Source organism: Megalops cyprinoides, chromosome 9 (assembly GCF_013368585.1).
Source record: "Megalops cyprinoides isolate fMegCyp1 chromosome 9, fMegCyp1.pri, whole genome shotgun sequence".
Taxonomy (NCBI): Eukaryota; Metazoa; Chordata; class Actinopteri; order Elopiformes; family Megalopidae; genus Megalops; species Megalops cyprinoides.
The window spans coordinates 8,611,629-8,639,333 of NC_050591.1; the positions used below are offsets into that span (position 1 = coordinate 8,611,629).

At 39.4% G+C, this 27,705-nt stretch overlaps 3 protein-coding genes across 4 annotated transcripts; 1 reads left to right on the plus strand and 2 right to left on the minus strand.

The window, feature by feature from the left end:
• The first annotated feature begins 328 nt into the window (after positions 1-328).
• Positions 329-10,270, plus strand: LOC118783073 (alpha-2-antiplasmin-like). Its single transcript, XM_036536755.1, has 9 exons — positions 329-447; positions 5,524-5,595; positions 5,746-5,835; positions 5,936-6,257; positions 7,315-7,458; positions 8,076-8,264; positions 8,686-8,828; positions 9,117-9,321; positions 9,554-10,270. Exons 2-9 carry the CDS (start codon positions 5,539-5,541, stop codon positions 9,907-9,909), a joined length of 1,506 nt encoding a protein of 501 aa, XP_036392648.1. The 5' UTR covers positions 329-447; positions 5,524-5,538; the 3' UTR covers positions 9,910-10,270.
• A 1,567-nt stretch (positions 10,271-11,837) lies between these two features.
• LOC118783074 (proteasomal ATPase-associated factor 1-like) lies at positions 11,838-20,670 on the minus strand. Its single transcript, XM_036536756.1, has 12 exons — positions 20,426-20,670; positions 20,270-20,310; positions 19,736-19,839; positions 18,976-19,065; positions 18,356-18,454; positions 17,658-17,808; positions 17,001-17,195; positions 16,326-16,417; positions 15,177-15,292; positions 13,643-13,725; positions 12,910-12,992; positions 11,838-12,673 (listed from the first exon to the last, which is right to left on the minus strand). Exons 1-12 carry the CDS (start codon positions 20,470-20,472, stop codon positions 12,596-12,598), a joined length of 1,179 nt encoding a protein of 392 aa, XP_036392649.1. The 5' UTR covers positions 20,473-20,670; the 3' UTR covers positions 11,838-12,595.
• Positions 20,671-23,672: 3,002 nt separating this feature from the next.
• Positions 23,673-27,410, minus strand: LOC118783075 (pleckstrin homology domain-containing family B member 1-like). 2 transcript variants are annotated; one of them, XM_036536758.1, is made up of 6 exons: positions 27,374-27,410; positions 25,517-25,669; positions 25,137-25,239; positions 24,996-25,035; positions 24,163-24,241; positions 23,673-23,806 (listed from the first exon to the last, which is right to left on the minus strand). In XM_036536758.1, the coding sequence occupies exons 1-6, from the start codon at positions 27,408-27,410 to the stop codon at positions 23,673-23,675; spliced, it is 546 nt and encodes a 181-aa protein (XP_036392651.1). The 2 variants fall into 2 exon arrangements, with proteins under 2 accessions (XP_036392651.1, XP_036392650.1); XM_036536757.1 differs by having other exon boundaries at positions 24,139-24,241.
• Between the last annotated feature and the right edge of the window lie 295 nt (positions 27,411-27,705).

The window sequence follows — 27,705 nt, forward strand, 5'->3', positions numbered from 1 at the left end:
GTTTCTGCTGGTAGTGAATCTGACAAAAATTCATTGTGTCCAGTATGCACAAACCCAAGGTGTCTTGCGTCAACATCAATGTTGTAAGCTATTTCTCCACAATAAGATAAACAAATAAATGCGCATTATTAGAATGTACATTGATTTGCTCAAAGCCACCTCACTGTTTCTTGCGTGTCAGAGGCGTCAAAGCCTGAACAGTACATTTTGATATTCATTAGTCGTTTCCTTGGGTTTCATGTTTGACCTCTGGATTTGACTCAATGTTTGCAATTACAAACAAGTAGTGGCTCATATGAGGTGTAGATCAATTGAAGTTGAAATTTAACTTCTTACCGTGAGATTACCAGTATTGAGCACAAGAAATTTGTCTCACTGTGCATTTGTGCTTTCGTCTCGCACAATTTTAGACTGGATAGCAGTGTCTCGCGACTTAATTTTTCCAAGGTAAGTGCAACCTTTATCTGGTCTCTGTTTCTTTATTGTGTTATCGTTATTATGACACGTGAGGGAACAGCTATATTGTACATTTATCAAAGCTTTACCTTAATGTTTATAGCCTTGCATAGATTGGAACAAGTATCTGAATATGTTAACCTAATGTTAAAAATGTGTTCTGAATAAGCAAAAGCAGTTCTTGTCACATTGGTATGTCTGTGTCTATGTATAGTGAAAGAACAATTCTAAATCAAGCCCTGGGAAAGGAATGACGGCATTTTGTCATTTTGTACTTCAGCACCACCAAATATTCTGTGTTCTAACAATATTCTCCAGTGTTGTAGGAGGAATACTCAATGGTGTGAATCGGTTTGCTCCAACCAGGAAAACTTAATCCTTTAAATCTTTATTGATCTTTTTCTAACCAAAACATATATAACACCTAATGTGTCACCAGAATGGTTTAAACAGTACTACAGCTATGCAGTCTTGAATAGAAGAGGAAATTTGAGTTAATGTTCTCATGTCTAGGACTTCAATTCATGTAAAATAACACCAGTAATTTGCCGATTTCATAGCAATTTGAATGAAAACGGGTTAACTTGGCCCTTTAGGAACGGGGTGTATGGACACCTGCAAGGGATCCACTCCTGTGAATGTGAACTTTTGAGTGATGGGACAGCATTGGCCTGCAGAGCAGATTGCTTAGTGCTATGATGCAGGAAAGTGTACTCTGATCTGGGAGGTCAAGAGAATACACCCTGCAATCAAGTCTCTCCTAACCCTCCTTTTGTTCAGACAAAAAAGATTAAAGGTCTCCAGTCTTTCTCTATAACTTCTATGTTTGATACCTGGAACCAGTTTTGTTGCCCCTACTTTTTTAAGAACCACTATGTCCTTCTATTAGTGTGGTTACTAGAACTATGTCCACTAGTAGTATACATAGAACTCCAAATGAGACTGACAAAAGCATTGTATAATATTATTAATATAGTGTTCTTTGGTTTGTAATCAATACTTGGTTATATATACCAGCATCATATTTGCCTTCCTTGCTCTTTGCCTGGGCACAATCCTAGTATTCTTGCCTCAGCCATTACCCCCAAGTCTTTTTCATGTTACAGACATGATTTGGTAGCTCCAATATAATAATCCTGCTTTGTGTTGTTATTAGCCATATGTACAACTTTAAATTTGGCAATGTTTCATTTGCCAGTCTTCTAAATTTTGAATTATATTGAATTACTTTAACAGCTTCCAAACTGTTAGCTTCACCTCAGAGTATAGTGCCATTGGTGAATTTAAGTATTTTGCCTCTAATGTCCTCATCAAGTGCATTTATTTTTTATTTCCTTAATTTTTCATTTCTGCATGGCCATTTAAATCTCTGTCTGACTTGTACGACATTTTCCATTAATTTAAAAAAAAACACTCTTTGGAATGTTTTAAGCGATTGTAAAAGTTGACAAAGCTGAAAAATGGAACTTTTACTTGATGTTTGTCATGACAACAAATTGCAATTATTCAAGAGGTTGCTGCACTTTACCTTGCTCAGTTTTGGTCTAAATTCTCTCACTGCTTGTCAGGTCAGCATGGTGGCAGGCTGAGGATTCAAGCGTTCTCTTAAATGTCTTCAAATATTACTAAGAATTTGGTTAGACATCTGTTATTGCATTGAACAAATCTATGAAGGCCATGACTATCACACGTATTCATGTCATATAATGACAAAAGTGGATTTATACCATGACTGCACTGCTTTAGAGACATGGCATGTGTCAGTCCTAGTTCAACTCTGGGACCAAATTCATAAAAACTCTTGGTGTTAAAATGCACTTAAATATGGAAAATTATAGCAATGAAAGTTCTAATAACTGGTCACAAAGTAATTTAGAAAACAGTTGATCTTAAAATTGCATGTAAAGTGAGAAAAAGCATTGGAGACTCAAGGAAGACTTAAAAATACATTTAGAAAGTTGAGTTTGAAAAGAATTGCCGGAGATTGTAAGGGACCACTAAAAATTGTCATTTCTGACAAGAGACAAGAGAGACTTTGTGACAACCAATCAAAGCCTGCGAGGCAGTATTGCGAAGTAATTCCAAGAATATAAAGCTAAATTCCAGCTAAACTAACATTGGCTAATGAACTTTCTGTGACTGTGCTGAACATATGCCCAGCTCAAAGCATTCAACAACACCCACATTTTACAGTGCTAACATCAGCTAGTAGGGTAAGGTAAACTGTCTGAACTACCACCAGCTAGCAATGTGCTGCTGCTAACATTATTAGCTTGTGTAGGCTACTGCTGTTCCTCTGGCCGCTTTACTGGATGTTTCTGTTGGAGATTTAGGAGTTAAGCATTAAGAGTTGATGTGGAAAAGCAGAGTTTGTCTCCATGTTTATCTCCTAACCCATTTACACCAAGGGAAATTTAAGGCTAAGCATCTAAAAAGTGTAAGTTTTATGGTTGTTTTGTGTCTACCTGGTTTAAAGCCCACAACACCCCTCAAAAGAAATATTACATTTTAGATTTTCTCCAGCAATCTGTATTTTATTGAAGCCTCTTTTACTGAAGTTACTTCATAGTTTTCACTTTTATTTTGCCTCTGATATAAATGTAAGCATTTTTGCCCCTTTGTGGTTTCTGCAATAGTACAACTTCAGTAGAACAGAAGAGGCTATGGGAGCAGCTGGTTGAAGCAGGGAAGCAAATATTGTATTTCAAACATACAGTGCCCTCCATATTTTTTTAAACCTTGGATTAATTGATTGTTTTAGGTCCAAATATTTTTTTTAGCTTTGAACCACAAATTGTTTAAACTGAGAACTGAAGACTGAGTTGGCACGTTGAGAACATTGATTTTGTGCTCAGTTAACCATTTCTCTGTGAATTTGGATGAAATCTTTGGATTGGTGTCATGCCTGGATGTGTATTTTTGGCCAAGCCTGAGGTTCTTGGCAGAGGGAGGAAGATCCGTCCTGGTATGTGGAGTTCATGACTTCCTCTATCGCAACAAGGGCTCCTGGACATGTAGGTGTAAAGCAAATAGCAAAACATAACAGACCACTACCACATTTCACAATGGCCACAGGTCCTTTTTTAATGTAAACTTTTCCGTTTAACACCGAACATAACACTCATGAGCATGTCTAAACATGTTACATTTTCATTGCATCTGACAGAGAACTCCTTCCAATTGCTGTTCAGATGTAGTTTGATAAACTAAAGTTGTCTGTTTTGGTCGTTTGCTGTTAGAAGACGCTTCATCTTTACTGTCCGGCTGCAAAGGCCACATTCTTGCAGGTGATGTCAGGGGGTACTTGTTGAAGCTTTGTAGTCTGAAGATGCTAGCCTATTTGGGCAATTGCAACCTATTGCCTTTGAATTTATGTTTACTCCCTGAACTATTTGTCTCACTATTTGGCTGACACACTTGTGTCCTGTCCCTGGTTGGGTTGTACCCTTGTCTTAAATTTTCTTGTAATGGGCACCAAAGTGTAAAGTTGTAGGCTAAACTTTTTGTGAATTCTTTTATAGCATCTCTCAACTAATGAAGGCTGATGACTTGTCTTCACTGAGCTCTCTGACTTTAACCATGATGAAACTGAATGAATACTACTGATTATTTTTCTCTGTATTTGCTTTGTTAATGCTGCAGAGAAACAGGAAGCCTTTGGAGACCATCTATATATCTCCAAAGCTTCCATTAAACTTCCCAAAAGTAAAACATTTATGTAGATTTGTTTTTGCTGGATTTCAATTCAAAATTGCTTGGAGACATGAATATAACCCTCATGTTACCTTGCATAAAATTCATTATTTTTGAACAATGTAACTTGTGGGCAATGCCATTAAGGTTGCTTTTTTTGTAAGCAGAGAGTGGGATCCAATAAATACATTTTTATGTTATTTCTTATGTTTTTTTCTATTCAGTTAGGAGTATGAATAAATATGGAGGGCACTGGACATCAGTCTCAGACTCTATATTATGTAATACTATTAACATTGTGCATACCTCAACAGGGTTGGAAGATGTTTTTGAATTTCAAGTGCAAATTTTCAGAAGTTGTAAGATTTTGTTTGTGTTTGTTGTTCTCTACAAACATACCTATGATGAAACAATTTTTAAAACTGAAATTGGAGAGTTTTGCATTGTAAATCTGAATGACTTGCCTAACGTTGATGATAGTGGTTAAAATTAGAAGTGATACAGGCAAGCCACTATGTTCAAACTGCTGAGAAAATGTATTAAAAAGGGTATTAAAAAGGATGTGTGTTTTATGTCAACATTGTATACATTATTTGAACAATAGTCACACAAGTTCAATAAAAATACCATATGTTTTATATTTTGGAAGCTACAAAAATAAAATAATAAGTAACATTTGTATATCAAGTTTAATTAAATGGAATGATATTAAATTGTGCTGCCTAATAAGTATTGGATTGGACAAAATTAGACAAGGAAAAAACAATGCTTTATTGTACCGTAGAGTTTCCTTGTATAAAGTTGTGAATCTGTGATTCATGTGTAGTCTCCTTTAAGTGGGACACTTTGCAATATCATACACTACCACACTCATCAGGTTACTATGCGAGTCAGTTTTTGATTATTTTTTCTTCAATACAACATGCACAAAGCCGTCAACACCCCACCCATTGACATGACATCAAAGAACTTGATGAAAACGATGACTATCTTTGAGGATGATGGCTTTCTTTGGTCATGACAAAAACCAATCAGAATAAAGTGTTCCTAAATCGAAAAAAAAGAAGCTGAGAACTTGCCAGCTGTGATTATCAGACATTGCCACCAGGTTTCAAAAAGAAAACGTCAAAACCAAATCCTATGCCTAATGGGTGTGCTTTTATGTATGCTGGAAATATTCATTCTGGCTCTGTTAAAGCAAGCTGTGATGTGTGTTCCTTTTTTAAATTTCTATACATACAGATTTCTACAGATACTTTATTACCCCCTACTATTCTTACCCACCATCATTTTGCTCTACAAATTTCCTCTACAGTAACTCTGTTGTTATTTACCAAGTCTGAGTGGAATTTGTGATCAGTAGCTTTTTTCCAGGCTGACTGAAGGGACATGGACATCCATCTGCTAGCACTCCTGCTATTCTGCCTCTGCAGTCCAGGACTCACTGTAAGACATCTCCTATGTAAACGTGTTAAATAAATAACATTAAACATTTAAAAAATTTTACTTAAAAAACCCCTCATAATCACAGTTTTCTGATAGTGTTATGTCACTCTATTACAATAATGACTGAGTCCTCCTTGGTCTCTCCAACAGGACAATGTGCTCCCAGAGGACACTACAGTCAGTCCTGACAAAATTCATATGGGTCCTTTGATACCATTAATTCCCAGCCTTCCTAAAGAGGTCAGAGTCACAGCAACATCACTGCCGCTAACCTACATATGCGCCCTGCTGCTTGGTGTGGTGCTCTGTCTCTCTAATGCAGACCCCCCCTCTCTCTCAGGAACTGGACACAACCATGCCTCCAACTACGCAGACGCCTCCCTTCGTGGTTCCCACTCATGACAGCCCGGACTACTTCTTCAGGCACATCACGGTGCCCGTGTGCACCACGTCCCCTTCCCCGGATGACAGCTGGAGCATGGAGGATCACGGGGAAGGCTGCGGGCCCGAGGCTGCCAGCGCCAAAGCCAAACGGGCTGTAGGGGGCGCCGTCATGAAGCTGGGCTTGCAGCTGTTGGAGACCCTGAGGACCAGTCCGGAGCAGCCCAACGTGATCGTTTCGCCACTTAGTGTCTCGTTGGCACTCTCCCAGCTGGCTTTGGGTGAGAGAGACGGGTATGGAGTTATCTTTGCACCAAAACTATTGCAATTTTTTTTTTTTACTAAATGACAAAAGTTGCATTTTTGGTGAGTAAATGAATGCATCACAATCTGTATTTTTTTTCAATTGTCAGAACCAAAAAAAGACAAAAATGTATTATCTGACAGGACTAGCAAACTAGCTAGCTAAATAAATCAGAGAATGATTATGTAAAAATTTAACTAACTTTCTGTATAATATAAAAGTCTCATCAATTATCTAGTTAGGTAGTAGCTAATGGATTTGAAATCAAATGTATCAGGTTTTTATTGCTAACCAGCATGTAGTACTGTGGCTTTGGAAATATGTCAGTCCATAAACATCAGTTCACATCTATTCCAGCAGGGTTGGGGAAGTATACAGGTCACTGAATTGGTTATCTGTCTTATCCATCCTGACCATTTCTGCTTAAAGATTGGTTGTACTTTTCATATCCTGTCTTGGCTTGGGCAAAATTGTAAATCAAAAGTGTTAATTTCACAATCATACTTGTAAATTTTAGAGGTATGCATTGTGATGGACAAAGATCGTTATTTTAGTTACAAATCTACATTTTTGCTAGTTAAAAATGTACAGATTGTGATTTATAATTACAAAAAATTACAATGGTTTTGATGTGAAAATAACTTAGGTGGGTGGGGGTACGGTGTTCGTTATTATGTGTTTGAAGGCATGTGTGTGAGTAGAACTGTGTGAGGGAGACAGGAATGGTTGTTTGTGTTCAGTCGTTACGAGTAATACTGTAGGTATCTGAAGAAGCATTAGGTATTTGATCGTCAAATTACTCCTTTCAGTGGACAACAGACAGTTACCCATGGCAGTCATGTTTATGGTATTTTCACAAGTCAGTACCTTTGAAAGAATATACTGCATATTCAGGTGTGTGTTTGTTGTGTGTGTGTGTATATGTGTGTGTTTGCCTTGCCATGACCTTGGTCATACTGTATGTCAGTATGATAAGACAGTGGACATGTTGTACGTGTCGAGAGAATGCAGTGATAAGTTTCTCTGGTTCTCAGGAGCGGCAAATGAGACAGAGGACCTGCTCCTGCGGTCCTTGCACGCAGACAAGCTACCCTGCTATCACAAGTCTCTGCGAAGCCTCCTGCGGCACCTACGCAACAGCGCCCTCCAAGTGGCCGCTCGAATGTACCTGAAACCAGGTCAGCTCTGGGGGGAGGCCACAGGAGATCTGGGTTAGCCAGGATGGTAGTTATGCAACAGTGGCAAAGCAAAACGGAACAGCATCTTTGAGTTTTTTTTTTTTTTTTTTGCTCAGGTTCTTTGTATAGCTTTACATTTATAGAATCTTTGCAGTCTCCTGTATGAAAAACCTGTCGAGCATATAGACTTAACGATGTCAGACTCATTTCAAGGATGCAGGTGCTCATGCCAGCTTACATTAGGTCTACTTTGCCATTAAACATCACATATCAGGAAAGCAGCTAAGCTGTCTGTTTTCAGAGTGATAATATGTTAGGCTCAGTTGTTATATGTCTCATTTTATTGACTTGTAAAACCTTAAAGATTATTATGTTTTACCTTTTAAAGAATCATTGTATTTAGCATGCCACTACTAGTACTTAAGCCAATCAGTTGGTGACAAATGGCAGTACCCATCTTACATCATTGGGTTTAAAACTACCTAAGAGGACATGGGACAATTGATGTCAAATGAGCAAGCAGATCAAGTCATGCGTACAGCTTCAAACTTTTAATAAGCAACTAATCCGTGACAGTGCTAAAGGAGTTCCACCTTTCTGTGTCCTTCCATGGGCAGGGTTTGAGGTAAAGAGTACTTTCGAACAGGATTCTTTTCGGATGTATGGGTCAAAACCAGCTCCTCTGGCCGGGGTGGAGGAAGTCAATCAGTGGGTAGTGAATGCCACAAAGGGTCGGCTCACCAACTTCCTGTCCAGCCTTCCAGCCAGTGTAGTCCTCATGCTCATCAATGCTGTGCACTTCAAAGGTGAGCACTCTGCCTGTCTCTCCACGTCTGCTGTCTCCTGTGTTTGTTGAGGTTATATCTATCCAGTCCTTGTGTTCTCATGGGTTGGTTCTCTGATCATGAGTTAGTCTTTAGTGGATTTTCTTAATGTGTAAATGTTATCGTAGTTGTTGTTCTGTCACCATCTACTTTGCTTCATTATGTAGTGCCTAAAATCTGCTTTGGTAAAACGGCTTTGTTCTGTTATGTAGATCATGCTTACAGTATGCATGTATGCAGGATACAATTATTATATAGATATGATATTGGAGATATCCAATATGTTTCCAGCTGCTTCTCATTGCAAAGCCTACCACCTGCTATGCTGGTCAATCCTCAGTTTTTTGTTGGATGTGAGCATGTAGTCAGTCCTCAGCCCTTCTTCCCTGCTCCTCCCGCACAGGAAGCTGGCTGTCTCGCTTCGATCCACGCTTCACCTCCAAGGACCTCTTCTTCATCGACGACAAGCACGTGGTCCACGTAGACATGATGCTCGGCCCCAAGTATCCCCTCAGCCTGCTTATCGACAGCGAGCTAGACGCTCAGGTAGCACCCCTCTGTCTCTCTACGTCATCGTCTGTCTGCCTCCATCATCAAGCCCAGCTCTGCTTTCTTTTACCTCTCCAGCTGATTTTTGTCCTTGTCTTTTGAATCACATTCCTCCCTCAAAATGAAAGAAGCAATAGAGTCTCGACTTGACATACCTTCTGCCTCACTCATTACATTACATTACATGCATTTAGCAGACGCTCCTATCCACTGGTAGTGTTGTTTTCCTTGTTTTCTGCTTCCATCGTGCTCCTTTGGTCCGATCGATCTTCTCTCCCGGTACAGGTGGCCCGTTTCCCCTTCAAGCAGCACATGAGCCTCCTGGTGGTTGTACCACAGTCAGGGCACGTCAACGTGTCTGAAATCGCGGCCAAGCTCAACACCGCGGACCTCTATGCCCGTTTCCCCCGGCAGAGGATCATGCGAGTCAAACTTCCCAAATTCAAACTGGAGTATAGCCAAGAGCTGCAGGAATCTCTCACCAAACTAGGTAAGGGACTGACCCACAGTAAAACAGATACAGACGCGCTCACTCTCACTAAATAGCTATACACCAAGACGAGGATCCTAATCTCTGATGTGCGTTTTTGTAAGAGTGCATTGTGCGGTACACACACACGATTGTTAATTCAAAGGAATCCTATGGTAGTAAAGCTCTGGATGCTGTCTATCTCTCATTCTAACTCTCGCTCCCCTTTTCCTCTTCTCCCTCGATCTCTCAGGGCTGGGGGAAATTTTCTCGGGGCCCAACCTGGCCGGCATCGCGAACGGCCCCCTGTTCGTGTCTAGCGTGCAGCACAAGTCCTCCATGGAGGTGAACGAGGAGGGGGCGGAGGCGGCAGCGGCCACCGCCGTCATCATCTCCCGCTCCAACCCCACATTCATCGTCAATCAGCCGTTCTTCTTCGCTCTCATGGATGACACCACTCAGACGCCCATCTTCCTCGGGGTCATCACCAACCCCGACCCGGATGCCGCTGCCATGGACTCGTTCGGGTCCAAGGGATCTCCCCACCATGATAAATTAGGATTCTCCGAGAAACATGTTGTCCACTCTCATAGTCACACACCCAAGTAATCAAAACCAGATTGGCTGGGAGCAGAGTGAGACCACTGTCACAGAATTGCACTGCTGTCTGTTGGGAGCGGAACATCCAGACAAGTCTTGCATTCTGTGACACACACACACACACACACACACACACACAGGTATCTCCACCAACACCAGAGTGCATACACACTAATGTTGAGGGAGGTACACAGCACCCATATGCACGTGAACAGCAGGTGAACAAATGAGAAATACTGCAGCACTGATGTTTTCCCCTTTATGACTTTGTTAATAATAATTATAATGATAGTTATAATAATGCAAACATACTGGGCCCCTGTTCTTCTTGGGTTTCACAACCTATTCCTGTTGAAGCATCTTTGTGTTTTTTGATTAAAGAAAAGTTACACAGACAAAGAAAAAAGCCTTTTTGGATATCTTTATTCAAAACGCTCACTCTTGTCATGCCATTCATTGCTTCAAGTACAGCACGCTACAGTGAATGCAGCACTCGCTTTTTGGAGTTATACCATACCTTGTGCCCTGCATTGCTGCCCTTTGTGAATGAGTATTTTGTGTTTGTACTGCTGTCACATGGTGCTCACGGAGCAAGGCTAGGAATTAGCGAAACATGTGACCACAACTTCAGCAGCCTGCTTTCTGAGTCATTCTCTTATGCCATATGTAAGAAATACCTCAGAGCTTATGCTTATAATTATTTAAGGAAATTATATGCAAGTTTCATTAATGTTTCCACTCAAAATAAATCACAATGCTGGCTGCTTAAGGGGAAATGTCCACTTCACGTAGACATAATGACAATATTTAATGTACACTATATAGAAATATTTAGACAATATGGATAAGGGTCTACACTATATAGAAATATTTAGACAATATGGGTAAGGGTCTACAATGACTGAGAAAAACAGACTGGGACAGAGATTAGAATAGTAAGGATAGTAGGATAGTAGAAAAGTACATCAGAAATTGATGAAGGGACATATTTCTGTCTTGAATCTGGGGAGGCAGAGGCATATCTCTCTGTCTGGCCCAGAAAACCACAATCCTCATCCAGTAACACTGAGATTTTGACTACTTTCTTCCTACTACACCTAAAGGAACAAAGTTACAATGATCAAATAGGACTTCTTGATCCAGTTCAGTGAGTGCATTTGCACTGAGAAAAGTAACACTAGCACTTTTCTGTCAATATTAAGGAAAATTTTGATACAGTCCAGCTTCCATAGATTCAGTGCTAATGCCCCTTGCATCTAGCTTGCCGTTTATTTGGGCACAATGTCTGTAACCACCTTAGTAGTGACCTCCAGCCTTACTAGCTTACTTACCTTTATTAAAACTTGAGACGGTAACTTGTCATGATATTTGTGAGTTTTTAGTCCCACAGGGCTGTTACCACTTATTTCTGGTGTGTGTTCAGGGCTGTAACTGGGCAGCAGCACAATAGCAGTACTGAACTTGACTGAGCCCTTTTCATCCTTGGGGCAAAGCCATAAGCTTCACCACTGAGCATATTTCCACATTCTTGTATATATGGAGTGCATAGTTACAAAGTAGCTGAACAATATTTCACTTTCACTGTCACTACCCAATACAGTGGATAGTTAGTAGTTACTACACGTGAAAGATAAAAAAAGGAAAAGGAAAAAGGAAAATAAAAGAAGTAATAAAATAAAACAAGCAAATTTACATTGCTTTATGAACTTGATAAAACTGTAATGACAGATAGCTACTAAGTTAGAATATTAGCTAGCTGGTCAGACCACACATAGCTAACATGTTTAAATGTTAACTTTAACAAAACCATTAACTCACCTTGTGCTGTATTATTCAAGAAAATTAAATATACTGATTGCTAACACATAGTATGAAGTAAATTTAGCCAGCAACAACAGCAATACAAACTTTTTATTATGGCAATACCACACCTGGAATCCTCGCAACATTGCATTGGTTAATTGCTTGGCATATTGCCGGACTGTTGGCAATGGTCGTCTGGCATCAGCTCTTGAACATTATATCGTCATAAACAAATGGTACAAGAATTACTGAGTTTTAATTAAACCTTTTAAAACATAATGTCATGGTTAATTGACAAAGATATATCAAAGTACTAAAAGTTTTTTCTTAAGCATAGTGAAGAGTTGTGTAGAAAATAGAATGATCCAAGAAAAAACATTGATAGTATCGTAGTACAGTGATAGTATGTTTGACATAAAATGTTTTAATTTGCTTTAGATTGTAAGTTGTTAAGGGAAGGGTGTACTCTCACAGCCAGCAATATCCCCATTCAGGGAACATGAACCCAGGCTTTATATATTGTAAGGTGAAAAAAACAATCAAATTTCAAATCAAAAATGACAACTTACAAAAAATACATTTTTGCATAACATGAAATAACTGGATTTTCCCCCCTGATAAATATCTGTTGAAGTTGCATTTACTCAGTGGTTACTGACAAATGACCATAAGCATTTAGCTTCAAAAAAAAAAAAAAAAACCTAATTTCTGCCCACTTTCAATAACACAATTTAACAGATCAGCAACAGCAAAGGGTCAAACAGAGTTAAATATGTCCATTCCCTGAAAAGTATAGGCAAGGCCTACAGAATCAGCCAAAAACACAACAGAGATGGCTAGCTATTGCTCCACTGCTGTCCTCTGCTTCCACGTATTGGTCCAGTTTCACAGTTCAGAGGTCACTGATCTGATACTTCCTCACCAGCCCATCTCTGCAGCATGTGAAGATGCACTTCTCCCACGCAGCCACCTGCATCGCAACAAAAGGCATATTTACACAGGGTGTCGAAATGCAAAATCGGACTGCAGACATTTGCACATACAAACCGAACTCGTGTCTGAGAGCAGAAAAATATTGTAGACTTGAGAATAATAGAATTGTGGTTTTGTGAGTATCAGACTGCGAGAATACTCCTTCAAAGTTTGAAATATAAAATGGACAGCCTGATAATGTAATCTACCATTTAGAATGAACAGAAGCCACACCTTGTAGACTGGATCAGCATCTGGCCCTGTCAGTTCAATGGAATGGTCAAGATCCTGCTGAACGATAAAACAGCTTCCATCACCTGTAGAAGATCAACAACAGTATGTTGAGGTAATGGAGATCAATGGGTGATTCAACATGTTGTCTCCAACTATGGAAACCAAACTGCATAAAATTTCACATGCCGAGTCTCAAGTGAGAATGATTTAAACAAGTTCCACTGCATTCAATCCGGTAGTTTTCACGCTGCATTTACTAAAAAAACACATTCAAACTACTTTGACAGACTGTCTATTTAACACAAAATCAGTTCTGGGTGCCCAGTGAGGTATGCAGGCCTTCAGAAATATTAACATCAGACTCTCTTCAAATATAGAAAAAAATCTTTAGAGGGCCAAAGTCAAGATGTCTGGGTTGTTCAGGTGCAAAAACTCTGCAGGCCTTCAAAAAACTGGCATCAACCTGAGTACCAGTACCAGTACCAGTTACAGGTTCTGATTTTACCGCTATTTTCACAATGCATTTTTTCATCAAACAGCTTTTCTCTACCCATTTGGAAAGTCTTTCTCCAAAGGTAGGCAACAATCATTTCAAGTACACGTATTGGATTAACAGTCAAGACGTAGCCAAGTGGATGCTGCAGCGCCCTGCAACAGCATGAGCAAGCCTGCTTGCTAAACATTTTGCTGTGCTGGATTACGCGAATGCAGTATAAAACAATGGCAAACAAACCTTGGCTGGCAATAAACCCCTCTCTGATGGGCATTATGGAATGGACAGGAGCTCCTGATTTGTGGAACACCTGTATAGGTGTGCTGTGGAGAAATGTTCCAGTTTATCAATTTATAGTATTTCAGGAAAGCTATGAGAAGTGAGATCAGCATTACACTGAAATGTTATCCTTTCCACACACCAGGGAATATGGATGTCCGGTGCTCAAAGTGGGGCGGTACTCACCGGTACGGAGTTCTATATTTTACTTTACTATATTTCTATATTATACTTTACTATATTTTACTCTTTGGCGTACTGTGACTTTTTCTTGCGTACCGGCACATCTCACCAGCTGCCGGTACTCTTTTCTGCCCTCTCCATATCATGTTCTGGGAGATTCATAGTGACCCTATATAAACTGCATTACCCAGGGGGCACTATGTGACGCTCACCTGTTCCCGTTCTCTCGACAAGTCTAAGTAAGAGAGATCGTTTAATTAACAAGGACAGCAATTTGAATAATTAAGTGGCAAGTAATCCCAAAGCTTTCTCTTAAATGTTTCACATTACAGCTTTCTTGTATTACAAAATTCTAATTACAAAACGGAGGTTAATTTAGTTAAACCGATTTAATTAACTGAGAATAAACTTTTAGGTTAGGTTGAGTGCAACGAATGTTTAGAACACAGACCTCACAAAAGCTGTGATGAGTCATGAGCATTTAACGCAATTTAAATCGATAAAGTCATCCTTGTTAAACAATCTCATGTTTTAGCTTTCGCGAGTACACAAACCACAGACAATCTGCGGTGTTTCGCGAGCATAATACCAAGCTGATATACACGCCAACATGTGAATAAGGGGAGTACGAGCACTTTTTTTCCACTACAAGCACAGCGGATGTCTCTGTGACCTAAAGTAGTAAAACAGTTGTTCCTTTGACAAAACATTTAATCTGATGATAGACATTTTATCCCAATGTTTTATTTGTTGGCATATGTACTTCAAGACCATAAATTACATTCACAAATACATCTCTCATCCTCTTTGTGATTTCTAGCCATTTAGGGAGAGAGGATCAGCAGTTACTGCACACACTTACAACTCATCTCCCACAGAGTGAAAAATCGTTAACTTGTGGTTGAACATGAAAAGGAAATTGCAACCAAGGAACAGAAATGTTGAGGAACAGAAAAGTCATTGTCAAATGTCAAATATATGAGGAAAAATGAGAGGGAGTACATTTTAAAACAACTTCAAGTGAGGACATACAAAACAGAACAGGAAATGGAAAATGATTCAATGGAAAAAAAATGAGAATCCTCTTATTCATTTATCTGTTTACAGTCTGACATTTCATTCCGACATTCCTCATTTTATATTCTTTTAAATAATCTGCTGATAATAATAATCTTTATTTATCCATAACCATTAACCAGATTCAAACATTTCAAACAAAATCAAACTGAGAGGTTCAAGGATAAGCTTTCACTGCATATCAGTCACATTTAAAATATGTCAACATTAATTCTTTATTTGGCTGAGGACTCACCTCAAACACCTCACATCTAGCTGGTAGATGTTCCCATCCTGGGCTCCAGCAACTATATACACACTGGAGAGGAAAGTGCAGCAGTTGAACGCATCTGATCCTTGAAATTCAAAAATCTGTGAATGGGAATTGTAAAAAAAAAAAAACAACAATACACAACAGTAAACAATGCAGCAATCTCTTACAACAGTTGAAAACTCTGAACTTTGGCTGGAAATCAGTTATTTGGAAAATGTTATTTGTAAGCTAGGATGTGAAGATTGACTAAATGTCCAACAAATCAAATCAGTCCCATGAAAGGACATATAAACACACACACACACATTTTTATAATCATATCACAACATTACAGTCATCTGGTACTTAATACTGTTTTATCGTATACTTTACACTGAATTTGTGTTTTAAAGTAGCTACAGTATAAGAATGTAATAAATGTTGCAGTTACCTGTATTGAATGTTTATTTGCTATAAATGCTCACATAGTATTACCAGTAGAAGCAGTATGAAAACTAAAGCACCTACTAACCTTGGTTACCTCACATATATCACGTATGACTACAAGCCTGGAGACATAATTGGCAGGTACGCTAATGCATTATCAGTAGCAGTATCAGTGCACAAATGGCATCTGCCTCCAATAGCTGGGTATGCTTTCAACAAACCTATCCATTTTAAACAGGTCTCGATGATTACAGTCTTTAACTGCCCTTTGAATGGCATGTAATCAAGAAACAAGACCTCCATTAGACCGACACTGCCCTCTAGTGGATTGATATGAAAGACGTTAATGAATTTTTTGTATTTTCTCATTAAAAACACATCTGCTTACATTACATTATTAGCATTTAGCAGACGCTCCTATCCAGAGTGACTTACACAGGTTACAATTTTTTTGTTTTACATTTTACCCATTTATACAGCTGGACATTCACTGAGGTAATTCTGGTATAAGTACGTTGCCCAAGGGTACAACAGCAGTGCCCCAGAGAGGAATTGAACAGGCAACCTTTCAGTTACAAGTCCTGCTCCTTACCACTATGCTGCACTGCCACTTACTGGTTAACTTCCAGCAGACACCGTATTTGACAAAACTGCACCACAGCCTGTGATAATGTTTTTCACAGTGGATAAACAAACTCAACATACAGGTGTTCTGCTCTGAAGACCAACACCTTGGAGCTTCTTGTCTTCCCTGGCAAGAAGGAGTAATTTGTCCTGGGTTCCTATCTCTCGATCACCTGCAAGAGCCGAAGTTCACACAGTCCCCATCACAAGAGAACAGGCAAAATGTCTACTCATATACTGAGGGGAAAATCACCATGATGGTCTCCAGCTACAAGGTCAGTTTTGTGTGGACTTGTGTCCCACTTGTCAGCTCAATTTTAACTAGCTGAAAGAACTGCAAAAGAATAAATGGGTTTCTTTTCTTTGATTTATCATTCAGAAATAAGGCTGAAAGACTGAAATTTCTCTTTACTGAAATGACATTTCTACTTCCTTTCCATCAATCTGACAGCCAATAATTCAAAAAAAGTCTGGCATGACGTGCTGGCATTAAAGTCAAAATTTTCTGTCAGAATGGGACAAATCATAGATATTTACACAATTTTAAGTGTGCACGATTGTACATCATGAAATTTGGAACTGAGAATATTAAGGTGTTGGCTTTCAGGCTGGGGGAGGCTAAAACCAAGACTCCAAATGGGGCTGTACTCAGGAAGCACACTACACTTTTCAGATCATTCAACATAGTATGTGATCACACAAAGGTCACCTTAGAACCACCCTTCATGAAACTTAAACAGGCAGTGTTGCATTTACTTGGAGTCTCCTGAGGTGTTCCCAGGTTGATGCTGTTGTCAGCCACGCCCACAGAGCATCCATTGATTGGAGCTCCACAATCCACCACCATGGCGAGGCAGGCCGATTTCCCACAATCCCACAGTCGGGCAGTGCCATCGCGTGAACATGACACAACATTTCTCCCACGGTCCACGACAGCAGTGTCAAGGATACCTAAAGAGGGAGAATAAAAAATAATCATACATCTATTCACCCACACACATATGACCCAGTACATGAGCATGTGGGCAGCAGTGTGGCATGGCCGCAAGGTGCAGGCTCCACTGGTTGCTGGTTTGATTTCCAGGTGCTTCTACTGATTTCCCTTGCCTCAGTTAATATCCAGCTACATACTGTAAAAAACTGTAACCTATTTTCCCTGGCTAAAACTATCTTCTAAGCAAATGTAACACTACAGTGCAGCACCAAAACCTGAACAATTTGAAATGTTCCTGAAAATCAAATCTGTTGATGATGCTCTGCCATTTAAAACAGACGTCAAATATTATACTGCAGATATGCATGCACTCATTCATTTATTTAAAGGACACTGGCCAGTGCTGATCCTGAAACCTACTGTGGTCATGGAAGACTACGACGTCCCTTCACCGTGAGATTAAGCGAATGTGGACTCACCCCCTTTGTGGCCCTTAAATGTGACAGGACAGCTCCCATCCTCACAGGACCACACCTTGACCTGCGCGTCCATGCCTCCGCTGAGGACCACCATGCCCGAGGGGAAGAACCTGCAGCAGTTCACATCGTACACATGGCCCGTCAGCTCCCTCTGTCAGGGACCACAGAGAGGGGACACTTCAACACACTGTACACATAAATACTCAGAGTCAACGGCTGACACAATATCCAAATGCCTACACTGTAATACTGTGGTGGGAAAACAACACAACACACAAAATTATTGTGAAAAGGAGGGGGCATAAATGATCAACAATTAATTCCAAAAGTGCCATTTTATTTTTTGTGCTGGCTGTAACAAATGTCACTGTAGGGAGCATAGCTTTACTCAAAGTGATTACAATTAAACTTGAACAAAGTATTCCTCGTATTATTTTATTCGCTATTCAAAGTTGTTTTAGCATTTACATTAGCATTTATTTACATTAACCAGACACTGGAAGCTATAGAACATGTTCGCTAGCAGTCAATATCGGATGACAAATATTCAAACTCATGGATCTCATTCTGTGTTGTTATTGTTGCAATGATAATCACATCAAATGTACTTCCACAAAAAGAGACCACACCTACAAGTTTTACTTCAGTCCCCATTATGTTTATCACTATGTTCCTTTAGCATTAAAAGATCATCTCACTCTATTCTCCCCGTTCTGACAGTTCCAGATCTTCATGGAGCCGTCTGTGCTGGTGGAGACTCCCAAACCACCACCGGAGGAAATGTCCAAACACGTTATCTGTGTCATTTAGACAGTAGACATTGGAATGCATCATAACCAATGTCAGTATCATTAAATAATTAAGACGAAACTACACTGCATTATTATTTAACAAACATACAAACACATAATTTTAACCAAGGTTCTACATCAATTTCATGGAACTCCCAGAGGTTCTTTATCAATATAAATAGAATTCTGGGATGGTCTATATCAAAGCACCACACAGGCTAGTTACATTCCCATGATTCTTCATCACAGCACTGAGTCTTAAACTTAATTTATACTTCAATTATTGTGCTGTACCCCAGGTGCAAACCCTTCTGGAGACCGATGCATATTCACCACTTTTGAAAGCTATCAAATGATTTCTGTTGGAACACTGGCACCGCTACTATATCACACTGTTATTCATGAAAGCAAACATCCTTATCCAGGCCATACCCCTTCAAGGAGTAATATTCCAAACCCCCAAGGATCTACATTAGTTTGCTGCGTCTTCCCCTCTTTGACAGTTTATAATGTAATTAATGACTTACACTTTTATCATGAATCCTTGGAAATGACGTGAAGGGCACGATGAATTTGGATGACGTTCGTCCAGATGGACAGGAAAGGTGGATACTTTTCTACACACAAACGAACATAACAATCAAATTATTTAGCACAGCCCCCACTGAAGGTAGGGTCAATTTAGTCTATCTGCCCTAGTGAATTATATCTTATTATATTATAAGTAAAAAATGAAAACATAAAAACAAAAAAAAAAGGTCAATATGACAATATTACACAGAGAGAGAGAGTGATTTCAGTAAAGTGCAGCAGGTTGGAATTACATTGCAACAGAAATGAGGCACAATAATACATAGCTTAACCAGTCCCAGAACATCACTGAATGCAACGTGTTGCGGAAGGCCTTTATTTGGACAGTGACACGCCCACTGCAGGCAGTCAACAGCAGTTGTCCACATTAACTGAGACCTTCATTTATGGCAATATGACTAAATTCTAAAACAAAATAACACTGTCTACAATACACTGGTTTTATTGCTTTTGGAAAAATAACTTTTTGCATGAGTGTCCAGGAAACTTGGAAACAAATTTCCAATACGTTTTTCTGTACATGATATGAGTAGTGGCTGCTGAATCCCACGGGTTAGAATGGAATAATTGACAAAGCAATTTGTTTTTAGCTGGAAAGGCATAACTTTGCAGTCCTGGTAGGGACCCACGTCACTACTCCGTGGTGCAAGATAGCTAGAACATGGTTAACGTGACGTTAATTACGGATCAAGGCACCTTTGAAACTTCGACTACTTCGAACTCCTCAGATGAAGTAACTTCTGGTACACCATCATGACTGACACCTTGACATTTAAGGCTACCGTACACCGTTGGCTTTCCTAGAATGATAATATAATAACGTTAGCTTGCAGTCGGACATGGTATTTGACATGGCAAGCACAGTGTGCAGTGTAGCTAACTTTGCTAACTACCGGGCTAGCTAACTGGTAGCGTTAGCTAACTAAGACTCAACAATTAGCTAGCTACAAAAGTCGCTCAAGGGCATTTAGACTAGATAATTATTTGACACCTAGCTGGTTGACAAGGTAGTACTTCAGAACTATAAAGAGGTAGCGCATTAATATAGCATGTTCAGGTCGTGATGGACTATACAGTTGAGTTAATCTAACTCGCTAACAAACTAACGTTACATTCGTTTATTTTTAGACATTCAAAACCTACTGACGCTGTTTAGCTACTTTGCTGGTACCTACAACTGGTTACATTTTACAACCAAGCTTAGTAGCCTATTCAACTCTCTTTTCATACCTGGTATTTTGCACGAGACCCAAACGTCCCCCTCGTTTTCTCTACAAATAATAATAAAAAAAAATTCAGACAATAAGCAGCTAGTTAGCAAAATGCCTTCCCATGCCCGCGCTCCAATAAAATACGCAATTACTAAAGTTACAGCTTGTAATTTACCTTAATGCTGTATACCAGTCACTTTGCAGCAAGATCCGTCCCTCCATTTTGTTGCTGCATGGGAAATACGATTGTTATGATGTGCACGCAGTTGGATTTCATTCACGGGAATCAGTCCGAAGCATGCATTGCGCAGATACTAATATTGATTTTATGTGGATGCGTGACTTATTTAATCAGTTCTCACTACTAGCCGTTCCATATGATATTAATATCGTGGAATTTCCGCTGCATGTGCGCTTAACTAACACTCGTCATGTACGCTAGGGATGACATCACGTGAACTGGGTGGCGACGTATTGCAGTGGTCTTTTTTCGGAGCAGTATTATACAGATACGGCGCAGTTGCGCAGATATTTACTAAGACTGGATAGCATAACAATGCGCTGATACTAATGCATCAGTTGATGTTAATGTTGTAATGATCAGTGATTTTGCCACTCTTGAGTGAATCGCACTGGGAGGAACACCAGCCTGTCCAGTCTGTATATCTTCAGTTTAATCATTTTAAGCCTGTAGCAAGATGATTCAGTTGTAACTAATTGTAAATCAGCTGACTCCTTCACCCTGAAAATATTATAGGAAATATTTCTTTATGAAAGTGATAGTAGCAAGGCCCCAATATGCCATTGGAGGGTTCGGTTCATGGGCAAAAACTGTGATTGAATAAAAATATCCAGTGTAACATGCATTTTGTTAAAATATTTCCTCATACATTTTAGACCTAATACTCAGCTTAACTGATTCAAAATATGTCACCTGCGGCAAGTACAGTTCAGGCAGCTGCTCTGAATAATTTTATGACTGTATACTCAGGAAAAATGACAGCAGTGCTGAGACTGCACTTTAGCTCTGTTTGCGTTAGCACTTTGCCCAGTGTAGCAGGATAATGCTGGTGGTGAAAAGATTTGGTTGTGATTGGTTGGGCCATATTCACAGTGGTATTTGTGGCCCAATGCACAGTAAGTAGTTCGGCATATCCAAATTTGCTATAGTACAGCTAATTTAGGTTTACGGGACCTTTATAAAAAAGCATTTGTTTCAGGCACCACTGGCTAACAGCAACAGTCATGAACTGTATTTGTATATTAATGTCAATCCATAATATTTGCTGTTTCCCAGGTTAAAAAACTACTAAAGTTTGACCATGATTTAAAACTCCTGTGGGGAGGCTGAGTTGTCAGCATGTGCTGTGTGTCAGTCTGGCTTTGCTGGGAATACCTGAATGTCAAGTTCAAAACCCTATGCAAAAGGAAGTGCAGTGTGAACTGTTTCTATCATGCTACTAGCTATGTCTTACCACTTACTTTGCTTCCGTGGTTTGTAGTGGTGCTCCTTGCAGATGGATGGCATATAAACCATAGCTAAATAAATTCCCCAGCTTCTGCTTCTGTCCAGTATGCATCTTCAAACCTTGTTTTTATAAGCTGTTTCTCCATTTTCACTGATGGTTTGGGTACTTCAAAGGCTTTATGCAGTTTTCTAATTATTAATACCCATGTATGCTCTGCACACTCTACTTAAAACCCGATAACACCTCAAATCACACCTCAGAGCCATTATTCTTTACAGAATATCACTTTTCTGATGGCCATTATATGAGACACTCAGTGCCTTTCTAAAAAATTTGACTTCATATTCTCTTTAGATGTTTTTTTTTAATCAATATGTAAATTGTTCTTATGCCAGACTGCAGATATGGGCCATCATTCATAAATTTTGAACCATCAAAACTATCCTGAGGCATTGAATGAACAGTGCCAGGCTACACATACAAGGGAAGTATGTAATTTGTACACACACTTTGAACACCTATCACTCATGATATACAATGTACTGACCTCCTGCTTGTTTAGTGTTCAGTGTTGCTGCCTCGACAGTGAATGTGACTGCTTGTTTGTGAATCTGCATTGTTATGCACCCCTGATAATCTGTGTTTCAGGTCTGCAATAGGGTAAATCTTTCAACTTGTAAATTGCATGGCAAATGAAATGAAATGAAATGACAGATTTGACAGATTTTCCACCCATTTTTTCCTATTGTTTATGCTATTGTTTCTACCCTGCTGTATGCATAAACCACTGCACCTCAGTAAGTGCTGGGAATGACAGAGGACACTTTGGAGAGAACGCATGGAGAAAGGAGGAGTCTGTAAAGGGGGGAAGAGGAAGACAGCAGTTGAAAATGAATGAGCAAGAGTAGGGAGTGATCAGGTGATGGGAAAGTGAAGGATGAAGGATCTTTAGCATGCCCCAATTGAACAACTTTCTCTTCATTCTGCTCAAACAATTCACAAAATCAAACAAATAGACAGAACTACTGTTTCTATGATTCTATCTTTATTTTGACAGTTACACAGCAATAATAGCACCTCATTCATAAGCTGAATTCATCAATGCAATTTGTCACATTTTCTGTTTTTCTTTGCCTTGAATAGCTATTGTCTATGTTGTGTTTGCTGTCAAAGGTTCTGTTAAAATCCTATGAACCTCAGGCAACAAGAGAACGTCAATACAGACAAATTTGTACACCTTGATACAGTGGGCTGTTAAATTACAAACATGTTTATGTACATGGTATTGTTTGAATACTCAATACTAATGAGGTCTCTTCCTTTCACTTACTTTCAGAAAATACAAAAAATACTGTAAACATAGTTTGGTCTCTTTACCTTTAAACGTGTATAAATATAACAATAATGAATTTTAGCTTTCTAGTTTGTCTCGGAGACCATGAAAATGTGAAATATTACAATGTGGAATTACATCATTTTAGTAAGGCGGTTTCTGTCCTCTTTCTGCATATTCAGATATATTACACTTCATTCCATGAAATGAAAAAATGAAATTGAGGAAATGAAAATGCACGATTGTGTTAAGCTACTTAATCAGAAAATGCACACTGAATTCATTTGCACTTTTCACAATGTCAAATTGTTATTCCCGAGTTTGAAGGATTATTCAATTCACAGCAAAACTCAGAGACCTAATTCAAGATAACTACTGCCAAGATTATTTTTACGAGATTACACAAGTAACCAACAGTGACTTCTATGAGAAATATATAGTAAAACAATTTGTTACTGCTCGGAAAACATGCAAAAACATTTGGTCACAATATGCCAGAGCCAGTGAGCATGAGCAGAACTGAGTGTTTGGAGCCTTGAGCAGCAGTTCCAGAGAGCTGATGGGATCCAGCCTGTAGAAGTAACTACATGAAGGACAGCTCACAGCAGCTGCTGACCACCTTAACAGAACCAGAAGGGCATCCACAAAAGAGAGCGTAGCGCCGCCCCAGTGGCCATCCCTGCCAGCAACCCCAGAGCCACTTGCTCCCCTATCCCGTCACACGGATCCTCACGGATCACAATGTGGTGGGTATCTGCTTTCAGAGGGAGGAGACAGGCGAAAGGGTCAGGTTCAACTGACAGATCATTGCAGGGCTGTGACATCATTATAAGGATCAGCACAATATTTCAGACCTTTGTTGTTTGATGTCTGTTACAAAGGCCTTACACAGGTTAGAATTAAACCTCCTCCCAAAAGATTATGAAAACTGACAGCATTGTCAGTTCAACTACATCACCCATAAACACAATCAATAAGAAATATTATGTATTGTTTGCTGGAGATCTGTTGAAATTACAACATGTAATTAATTGTTGAAAAGATGCTACATGAACATAGATTCCACTAGCCAGGATCTGACATTACCTCCATAGCCGTATCCAGGGTAACCAGGACTGATGTAGACTGCATTATGGCTGTCTATAGGGACAAACTGGTAGTTGTCATCATATGGATCATATGTGTACACCTGAAAAGAAGTAACAATTTTAATTTGTCATTAAGTCTGTTTGGGCAAACCACCAAAACATAAAAATGCATGTATACATACATAAAAACTCAAGACCGAGATCCTGGTCAAGAGAATAACGTGCCCTTCTTAATCTATCCCCATGTAGATTCAGGACAGTGAAAAGGTTTGTAACCCAAGTACTTACACCTCCTCTTGAATTTGGACTGTCATATTCCAAAATGCAACTGAGTCACAATCACAGATATTAGATATAGATTATAATATGTTGTGCACATTTGTTCTTGGCTGCCAACAGTGTGATATGCATACAAAACTACAGTAGTTAACCTTTCTGAGTAGATGATAACTGCACTGGCTTCACTTACTTTACCAGTGCATCTACACAGATTTTCCTGTAAGTATTCAAAAGAGCTCTGAACTGAGTATGACAATGATAAGTCTCTCATAAGTGTTGTAATGTTATATATTCATAACCCCAGGGCACTGAGCCTCACTCTGCTGGAGAAAAGTACATGACATAAGGTTACATAAGGGCATGGTTACTTTGCAAGCTGTTGGCTGCTGGTCACCCACAAAGGCTGTTCTGCCCTGGGAAGGACTCTGACAGCTGGCCATAATGAACTATCTAAGAGCTCCTTCACTGGAGCCACTATCAGCTGCTGATTACTGCTAGAGCCCTGGCAGTGATTTTCAGGCAAATTTTACACACATGCATTGCCAACCATAGGAAACCTTTTTTCATAGTACTTACTGGGCTTCTTTTTGCTTCCATCAGTGCCAGCTTCCATGACCTGCAAACCCGGGACAGAAAGTGAGGCATACGTTAGAATTAAGGGGATCACAATAGTGAGAAAGGAGATGAGGGATTACAAATAAAGGCCTCAACACTCACAGTGCCTCATCTTCGCTGTTGGCACACATTACCAGGTTGGATCCATCCCGCAGGAATGCCACCAGCAGGCATTCCCTTGGACGGCCTTCTGGAGGGCAGAAACCTACACACATCACCCCACATTACTAAGGAGCTTAGGTGGCAGACACCCAGGCAACATATCTGACGTAAAGCTGGATTTTTAGTGGAATAATAAAGTACCTTATGCTAAGGTAATTTAGTGAGGAAATGTGCACACTCCAAGGAAGGAAATTAATGTGAACACACAGGTGTTTTATGCACCCTGTGTTTTTCCACCCATTGAAAATGTGTAGATGGAAAGGAGGACAGTCTGTATTCTCTTATTAATCAAGCTTTACAGGTGTAACGGTCCTCTTTACCTGCACACTCCAGCCCAGACTTGACATTGATACACCTCTCCTTCAACCGCAGTGTGCTCTCGTGGTCGTTCCGGCTCTCATCTTTGTAGCAGATGAAATTGCCGTCCACCCACAGGTCGAAAAAATTCAACTTCCATCTTTTCAGTATGGAGCCTACAGAGAGGAGAACAGCAGAAGTTTCCAGAAGTTAATATTGCAGATCATCTCTGTCCCTCTGCCTCTGAAAGCACCCTATCCTGACTAAGTCTTTTGATTGTCTTTTAAAGACATATCACTTTCAATAATATTTTCCTCTACTCTATGTTTCTCATTCCTTATTTAATGCCTTTAACACACAGGGTGGGCCACAGACTTTCAGCCTGTTTCTGTGAAAATTTTTTCATTTCAACACAAAAGTATAAGAATAATAAGAATAAGAAATACTTTATTAATCCCGAAGGAAATTTGAGGGTCACAACTGCACCGTCCGGCACACATCAAAACAACAAAGAATAAATTGAATAAAATAAATAAGAGGTATAAAATACAACAAATAGAAAGAAGTTTGTGCAATTATGCGTTGAGTTATCGTGCAAGTTATCATGCATGTGCTATGATTATATACATAGTATAAAATGAATTATGAAGCAAGAATAAACAAGGGTAAGGTTATTGCTATTATACAGTATGAAGTGCAGTACAAAACAGTTATTGTTGTACAATATGCAAAACAATGATAACTGTATAGTGCAAATCCTGACCAGATGGCTAGAGAACAGTTATTGTCCCATGTGCAACGATTATGTGTGTTCACACATCTCAGAATTAACTTGGCAAACTATTTGTTCTTCTTAGGACACACCATAAACTTAAATAAGTAGAGTATTAACACTTACACGTAAGTGAAATAGATTTGGACTTCATGCCTACCCTCATGGATCTCTGATCTCATAGAATCTTCCCTAATGTGTAAGCATAACAGTCATGCGTTATCCATTTCTTATTATTTGCTGTTTAATTAAACCTCTGTTCTTTTGCCTTAACAAATATATTTCAGCACGATGAACTTTTCTCCTTTTTGTTTCCTATTGGTTGGCTATTAATTGAGTAACAGTAGTTTTCCATGAACGTTAGTCATCAGCAGATAATGGGATTGGAGACTCGTAATGGGGATTGCAGTTGCATAACCTAACCTGCATTAGCTTTCAGATATATATGTTAAACATTCTGTTTACAGTTGTTATTCTATCATTCATCTCTCCTGTATTAGCTCTTTCAAAATGTTGTGTCACATACAATATGTCTCAGGATTCATGATGACTCTCATTTATGCCATTTCTGTCTCTCACCAATGCTTTGATTGGTAAAGATATTAAAAGGATTACACCAGTGCCCCATTTCACTTAATTAACACTCACATGACGCTCATTTGGTGGCTTCTGAGGTGTGGAAAAATGTATCCCTTAAAGTTATGTTTGCTCACATCAGCTTTAATTTCTTTCGCTGATACACATACTGATATACATTGCCCAGTCATTTCACATCTGACGGTGGCACTGATATTCATTGCTGTAATAATTTTTTTCTTCCCATCACGTTTTTGGAATTAAATATGATGATTCATTTTAGTAAAAACTATTTAAATAATACAGACAACAGTTGCTTAAAGCTGCTGTAAATAGTGTCATAACTGGATGTGCTGTAGCCCAGTGAAGGCCTAGTTAAGGTAAGCAAATAAAACCCATTCAGAATCAGTGCACTGTCATGAGCTTGTAAAGAAATGCTGTTGTGAAGTTATAGGTTTTTCCCTTAGTCTGCAGTTGTAATACAAAATGTGATCTCCAGTTATTGACAATAACATAAGAAGAAAACACTCACTCTGCCTCCATAACCACCCAGACTTAATCAGGGCCATGATGTCAGAATGCGCTCCAGTCCTTTTCCAGAGGAAAGAGTTTCAGTAGTCCAGAAAGTGAGGCAGGAATTGATGCAATCAGTGACTGTCTAATATTCTCCTCTTTGCTCTTGCAGATAATGACCGAGAGTAAGAGAGAGGTTCTGGGTTTTTAACAGCCCCCCCCACCCCCCCCACCCTAGGGTATGCTTCTAATCTGAGAGGGATGACATCTTGGATAATTTGAGATTAGTGACCTGTACTGCTTCTGCTCAGAAAGCTCTCGCTACTTCCTTGGCTCTCCTTCACTGGATTT